At 39.3% G+C, this 8,240-nt stretch overlaps 1 protein-coding gene across 1 annotated transcript in view; it reads right to left on the bottom strand.

Moving 5' to 3' along the window:
- degs1 (delta(4)-desaturase, sphingolipid 1) overlaps positions 1-1,353 on the bottom strand; it is a 12,482-nt gene extending 11,129 nt beyond the window's left edge. Inside the window, exon 1 of the mRNA XM_020607586.1 lies at positions 1,033-1,353. Within this exon, the coding sequence (XP_020463242.1) occupies positions 1,033-1,114 (82 nt within the window). The 5' untranslated portion in view covers positions 1,115-1,353. The remainder of the gene's footprint in view (positions 1-1,032) is intronic.
- Positions 1,354-8,240: the final 6,887 nt, after the last annotated feature.

Here is an 8,240-nt window from a genome sequence, read left to right as displayed (position 1 = left end):
ATATTCTAATTTTGTGAAATACTGGATTTGGGGTTTTTTTTTGTCTTTAATCCATAATCATCAAAATTGAAACAAATAAAGGCTTGAAATATTTCACTTTGTGTGTAGTGAACTAATATAACATACAAGTTTCACTTTTTGAAACAAATTATTGAAATAAATGGACTTTTCCTCGATATTCAAATTTTTTGGCACATACCTGTACAGGTAAAGTGACATCATGGTTTGTGGTGGTGAAAATAAGAGAGGAAAAAAGACCAGCGCTGGTCTCCTCACTCTTCTTCCCAGAAAAACCTTACTATGCTCTATTCTAATATTTAATTAAATAGTGACGCTCAAGTTTTATGCGTTGCAGAGAAACTTTTAAAAATGTGTTAATATTTGAGATACCCTGCAAAGTTTGCTAAGTTACAGTAAACATATATTACATATACATTTCTTAGTTATGAGTCTGGCTACATCTCTCAAAAGCGGAAGAAACGCTTTATACGGAGACATTTGTAACACATGGCCTCATTGTCATGCTAGCGTTGCTCTCCTCTTCCGTTAGAGTGAGTCCATCTATGGCGACACGTAAAGTGAAACCGCTACGTTATGGCAGTGTCACCGAGTTAAGATAGCACTAACGCTGTATCGTTTCAAGGAGTGGCGAAGCAACTTCGGTGACTGTACACCGCTAGTTAGCGGCAATTAAGCTATCTGCAACTAGTATGTGCACGCATATGTTTTAATAACAGTATAATGATTAGCAGTCAATATAAATGGCTTAGCAATTAAACTGTTCACCGACATTAGACATTAAATTAGGTCAGCTGGCTAAAGGTCTTCTGGCAAATAAACTGGCGGATATGGGACCGTTAGCTTAGCGTTAGTAACATTAGCAAACCGAGTCAACTAACTACTATAGTGGTTGTGCATATATATCATTAGCTAACGTTAGTATAATCGAAATAGCCACCCAGGTAAGTCAAATATTTCAGTTAACTACCGTTACAGCAAAGATTTTTTCCCCTAAAGAATACAAAAGCTCACCCAGAATCTCTTTCCTTCTGTCTGCATGTGGCTGGTCCGTATACACCCATTCGAAGTCCTCACGAGCGACCCGGTTCCCCATTTTTTTAATTACTGCTGTGAAAAACCAACTTAGTAAAACAAGTATTTAAAATGATGGTGTTGTTTTACTAATAATGAACTCCGTTGACTCTTCTCCTCTCCTCTATCCCCAGTCTACGTGCGCCGCCTCAGTCAGTGCTGTGCTGGTAGTCTGCAGCTCCTCCTACCATCGTCAGGCCACGCAGGCGTGTGGACTCTGCCTTCCTTCCCCCTGTCCACCTCTTTCTCAGCTGTGATGGGGAAGCTGCTAACGTTAACATAAAAATTAAAATGCTAACATTAACATAAAAATTAAAATCACAATAAACTGTAGTGTTAGAGGAAAACCTGTCATAACTGTGGTAACACGGCCCATAGACAGACTTTTAGAAAGGTTATTGGTCCAAAAATGCCCAGTACGATGCCAAATCTGACTAGTCTAGGAAAGTATGGAAAATTCTGATTAGGCCTTTTTTAATCAAATAAAAATACTTTATGTAAATTAACTACATTACGATCTTCACACTTTCACTTTCATTCAGGTGTAGAACTATTAAATGAGTTTGATCTGTTCCCTATAAACACTCACATTTAGGGTTATTTGAAAATTTGTTAATTAGCCATCAAAACCAATACAGAATGTAAGATATTGTTGTTGAACTATTTGGTTCTTGTTACCATTGCTAACTCTGAGAGATGAGGCAGTCCAAGTAGCTTCAAAACATTGCTGATTTATTCAAAGGATCACAGGTAAAATTAACATTACACGCTCAGGTATCTTGCACCTCCAAACTGCACGCAGGCAGATGTAGAAACTCATAAGCATGCCTAAGCATTTAACAGTCTAACTAGACATCCTATCTCCACTAAACATTTCTAATACATAAAGTATCTATCCAATTTCTATCTGACTCAAAATACCTAACAATATCAAAAGTTATGTCCTCAATGATGGCTGCAGCTCTAGGTGTAGGAATATTATAATGCTACTTCTAGTTAACCTTTAAGGGCATGGACTAAGCAATATTCCCAGTACAACCATACAAAGCCTGAGAATATTGCTCAGCAACAACACCACAGCTGTACACACCGTCTGTTTATCAGGCCCAGAGGGATCCACGAAGCCTAACAGGGCAAGTATAAGCCTGCAGAAAGCAGACAGTTACTGTCAAAGGAATTCAGTGTTATCCTCCAGTGACCTAATTCATAATCTTCACACCTCTTCAAAATATCACATACTGTAGTGTTGAGGGGGTTCCCAGAAGATCTATACTTTAGTTAACTGCAGGAGATTACGATCACATTTAATTTATATTCTGTAAAACCATAAAGCAAACATTTATCAAAGAGGGACAGAATTCCACAAAATAATTCAATATAAGGACTAGTAGTCTGCCACATGTCACAGAAACATCCCCACTTTGATTCCAGATAGGGCTCTTCACACAGGTGAAACTGTTTTCAATGTAAAGGATATTTGAAAAATTCTAACAAAAATATACTTTACCCAGCTCCTATTTTTATTTGTGAAAAGTGTGCAATTATTGATGTGATGTAGTGAGTCATAGAGTGGGTAGAAATACTGTGTATAGAGAAATATGCATATGAAAAAGATGATAAAATGATGAAAAGATTAAATTATGTTAATCCAATTTATAATGGTGAAATATCTAAGTATGCAAATTTCATTTATTCTAGTTTTTCTTCTTATGCTATCATTATTCAGCATTTGTTTTTAAAATGGAGTTTATATGTGTGGGGCACTCTGCCACACAAAACAAGAAAAACTGGTGTATTTTGAAAATATAAATACAAATGCTCATAACTCAAAACAATGAATCAAGGGTGTTGACTGTAAATATTTGATGGACTCTGGCCAAAAGCACTGACTTTAATGAGAATCATTTGGAAATGTTTTAAAATGTATGCATTTTATTGTTTATTTGAATATATGTCATATCTGCTATACACACACACATACACCTCTGGCTGGACCACCATTAAATACTGCTATTCCTCTTCAGTTTCCCTGGGACATAAAACAATGGAACATTTCCTGTTGGGTTCCACAGGAAATTAAGGGAATGCAAGAATAACAGCATGACACGGAATACTGGGTCTCTAACATGCAACACTGCTTTTCATCCAATGCCAATGTTCCTGAAACACTAAATGTATGTTGTGGAACATTCTGCTGTGTGAGATCTACCTGGAATGTAGACAGTGTGAACAGTTGGGGTGAAACGGTGCTAAACATCTGAAGACATAGTTGGAAGCTGCTTGAGTGAGATAAGGTGATCTCAGCAGTTAGGACACTAACGTGATAAATATTACACCTGTTTTGCATGATTAGCCACACTGAGCTGCTAGCATGACTGTAGAAGTTAGTCATGCTTTAATGCGTTTCTCCCAGGTCCACCAACTGATCAAAACAGCACAAATAAATCACTGGAGTACCATTTTAAAATGTGCCTGGTCTAATAAATTGATATGAATTGATAGAATATAAATTAAGCCATCAGCTGACTGAGCACAGAGCTTATACTGGGCATGAACACAGAGATGTGTTATAGGAGTTTAATAATTTGCACATTTGTAACAGTAATGTGTGCAACAAAACTGTACAGTTAGCCCCAAGTTGACCAACTCAAAAGATAGTTTTCTTGGTATACATAGATGAAATAATTCACAATCTACACTTGAACGTACATGAAGATTACAGTACAGTTTTCTAAACTGAGACGCAGTCTCAAATTAAGCCACTAGATTATGTCTTCTTGCATTTTGCTGCCCAGTATCATTATAGCACATACTAGTGTTCACCAAGATGTGAACTGCATTTTTCCAAGTTTCTTTGACAAGGGTTCATGCCATGAGTGGTGCAGTTCATTCGAACCAAAGAAAAGCTTCAAAGAAAGAAAACCAAAGTGCAGCCACAATATGGGCTCACATCTTACCTAGCCTCACAAGGCAAGAGACATGTTTATACAGGTGAGGGAAGGGTGACGCTGTACAGGGGAGCGGAGGTGATGCTTTTTAAACAACAGGTGGAGAAACTCCTTTTACTCTGAGCCATTCTACAGACTTTAAAACATTCCCAGCACCTCTCTACTGTCACTGCAATCCAGTGAGAAGCTCTGCTGGTTCCTTTGCACTGATTGCAACAGGTTGGTTTCAATTTCAAAGTTGGAGATACAACATAAAAAAAAAAATTACACCACTTAGGGGTCAAAAATATATCTTCTCACTGCCCTCTGGTGGCAACTATCCATGCAGTTACTTCCCTTCATCAACATGGACAATGAAAACTACTACATGGCACTACAGAGGAAGTGACAGAATTTGTAATAAATGCCAGTACATGTAAAGTAAATGTGATGATTTCTACTTTGACTTGAGGACCATACAAATGTTCTCTTTCCATTGATCTACAACAAATAATCAGCCTGGGAAACACTGAGTCCAGCAGGGATGTACTGGACATCATGATCTGAGTCAGTCAAGAACACCAGAGCATCAATGCTCCTTCTTGATCTTAAAAATATGCCAAGCTCCAACCACTTGCTGGCTTTAAGATACAGCTGGAAGCTCTGTACAAGTCTAGGAAAAGGATCTTGAGTTAAGATTATTTTGTGAAATTGGGAATAGACGTTTGATGAAAATCAAGGTCCACATACTTGCTTTTTCGAGAGCTTTCAACATCTCAAGGTGGATGAGGTTGGTCCGATGTCATGTACTGAGGGAGACTGGGACAATGTCAGGAAAAGCTGGCAAGTAAACTGGGTTAAACTTATTTTGTCAAACACTTTGCCAAAAATAATCTTAAAGGATAAGGCCGGTCATTTTCAGTATTAATAGTATTTTCAACAATCTCCATACAGAGACTAAAACTGACAATGAATTGCCTCTACTCATTGCAAAACGTCAGTCCTGGATGAGCTTGTTCATCTGTGCCACAGACCTTCATTGTTGTTCAAAAAGGATTAAAAACACCAGGGAAACACCGCTGCACTGGGTGACACATTTGGTAATCAAACAGCAGACCTGACTATGTTGCCCCAAAGTTTCTGAGCATCCAGCATTTCCTGAAGTCAGCACAAGTCAGAGTTGACTGCACATGTGCAAGCCCTCAGCTTTGTTTACCTTCTGCCAGCTCCTGATGTTCAAGTCTGACATTTGCTAATGAATCATTGTATCCCCCGGTGCAGCAGTCTGTTTCACTGATGTGTTTTTAATTGTTTTTGAACCACAGTGGATCTCTGCGGCCCAAACAAGTAATCCAGGCCTGACACACTGATGGACATTAACCATGAGTAGAGGCAGTTCACTGTCGGTTTTTCTCTCTGTATAGAGACTGCTAAAAATAAAGAAAATGACCAGCCATTTGTTTTAAATCGAAGTTGACTTGGTGTTCAAACCACTATGCGCAAGACTGAGAGATGTGACAATTATTTCAACTAGGATTTGGTGCAGGAATTGTGGGACTGTGCATGGTACATTTCTCTTACTCTGACAGAAGAGACATCTGAACATTCTTCCAGGAACAGCTGCCATGTTTTGTCACAGTTTGAAAATGAAGGCAGGTCATGATGTTAGAAATCAGTGGCTGTCCAGACAGCAGAAACAAATTCAAATAAACCCTGTGTACTTTGTCAAATGTTCACCTGTAGTGAAATCTACATTATTTGCAGTAAATAGGATAGAATGTAAAAACACTTGTATAATCCTCAAACGACAGGTGCCAAATATAGTTTTTCTATTTCAGATCAGTTAAATGTATTTTTCTCTTCCATGGCACAGGCCATTGTTACTTATGTAAAAGCGGAGCAGGACAATCAGGACCTACCCACACCTGCTCTCGCTGGAAAGCTTTTAAAGAAGTTCTTTTTACATACAGCAGACTCACAGGTTCCATCATCACTGCTGCATTTCTAAGGATCACATGCCATCTGGCAGTGGTTGCTGAGGCACAGTGGAAATGAAAATCCGCTTACAGACATCTCCGTGTCACACCCCCTTCCAGACAGTCAACAGGTGACAACTAATGCTACCAGAACACTGCTGTTCTTCCTTCCTATGCTTTTCTGGTGCTTGCTGCAACCAAGCAACTTGCAAGGAATATAAATTACTTATTACTTTTAGATTATTTTTATTGCACTTAGCAGAAGCACTGGTGAATGTACACACTGAGTGTTTATGGATTTAGACCACTAAAGGTAACTGGTTACCAATAACATATTAATGTTTGATTATTTTACCTTGGACTTTAAGGAATGCCATAACCTGTATTTTTACCATGATATATTTTGTGGTGTATGTTTCCAAAATAAAAGATCTTGGTAGCTTTTATTTCAGAAACAAAGTGCATTAATCTCATGGACAATATGACTTTTGTTCACCAAATTCACTGGTGATGAAAAAATACTGGACATAGCTTTTCTTCTTGTGTGCAACTAATGTTTACTCAGAGCAAATGTGCAGTCATTGTAAAAGGATGTTAGAAACTGCTTGTAAAAGTTTATTGCTCTTTAGGTTGGGAAGCCAGGACATAAGCAGACCCCTGATAAGAAAACATACATGGCGACCTGACCCCCGTGCTTGGAGGGGACAAATGTTTGCCTGGCAGAACAAAGAGCCATAAAACTGCAATGAATAGTATAAGTAGCTCTCGAGGAGGTTCACTCCTTTGAGCTTACTGCAGAGATACATTTGAGTAGCTGTTATATGCTCCTCCTTGCAAGAATAATTAAAGATGCCTTGATAATTTTTAAAGTCTCAGCATTCCTTCGTCTCACGATGTTAAATTTTTCTAACATATTTGGTCCTTCGAGCCGGATTGCAAGATCTCCTGTCCTCTCCCGGTTTGGGTCTGAAACCTGCATTGGGGAGTCCAGGACTCCGGCATAAAGCCCTTGACCCTATTCTCATTAAGGAGAATCCTTTGGATACAAGGCCAGAGGAGAGGAGTGACGGATCTAAAAAGAATCAGAAAAGAGAAGAGACAAGGAATGGGATGTTATCAAGGTAAGATGATTCTGTGGAATCCGGGATTCCTGTTATTGTTTGAAACAATAGAAGTAAAGAAAAGCCATGTCCAGTATTTTTCCATCAACTGGCCCTTTCAAAAACATTTTTGGAAACAGCCTTATAAAAGCATCTGCATTAAAAAGCTGCACTGTCATTTTAATGTAACCTATAATAAACAAGTCTTGTTAGCTGCAAATGGCTGATCACCTGCCTACACTGATTTATTTAAGTGACTAAGAAACCTTGGAAATCTAGGCGGTATTCTATGTTTTTCTCCTTGTTGACAAATCCCATGTGAGGCCTCACACCAATAAATGTCTCCTACTAACAAGTACTGTGTGTCCAAAGCCTGATATATTCATCTGTGCCACAGTGCTCCACTGTTGTCCAGAGCCTATTAAACCCATCAGTGAGCCACATTGTTGCACTGGGTGACATTTTCCTTCGTCACCGTGAACACACAGCTGTAGTTTATTCTAACTCGGTCCCACATACATCACCCTGCTACCACAAACACTCACTACAGACCAAATGTGGATTCATCTGCTTCTGATAACAAATGCAGCCACAAACAGTGCTGGGGAGTCAGACAGTACTGACTAACACATTGGTTGAGGTGTTTTTAAGGGATTTGTAGAGAATGGGAAAAATATAGGACAATGAATGAACAGTAGGTGATAACCAAATTTGACCCTGTGAAAGTTGTGCAAAGTCCCAATGATGTTCTGGGCTCAGTGTTTTAGCTGTGGACAACAGCGAGTCATTTAACACTATTATTAAATCCAACCATGTTTGCATCATGGTGTGTGCAGGGGCAAATAAACACTGGTAGGGCTTACAGGGATACACTTGACTTATCTCACAGACGGTACAGGTGACGAGTGTTGGTGGGGTCAGGGGTGACGTGGGGCATTGGGTATATGATGTGATCAGTCAGACCATAAACTAAACTTTGACTAAGTGACACACTGAGTCTCTTATTTCTTGCTGCGCAGCCTTTTCGACTGTCGTGGAAGGTCTGAGCTCTTTCTGGTGGAGTCGCCCCTCCATCACCCTCGGGCTCCCTGGGTAGAGGGGCTGCAGCCATGCTGCCACTTGCCAACACAGTACCAGGCGTGCTG

This window comes from Monopterus albus, unplaced genomic scaffold, assembly GCF_001952655.1.
Source record: "Monopterus albus unplaced genomic scaffold, M_albus_1.0 scaffold87.1, whole genome shotgun sequence".
Taxonomy (NCBI): Eukaryota; Metazoa; Chordata; class Actinopteri; order Synbranchiformes; family Synbranchidae; genus Monopterus; species Monopterus albus.
The sequence above is the reverse complement of the archived record's forward strand: the minus strand, read 5'-3'. Positions and strand labels throughout refer to the sequence as shown.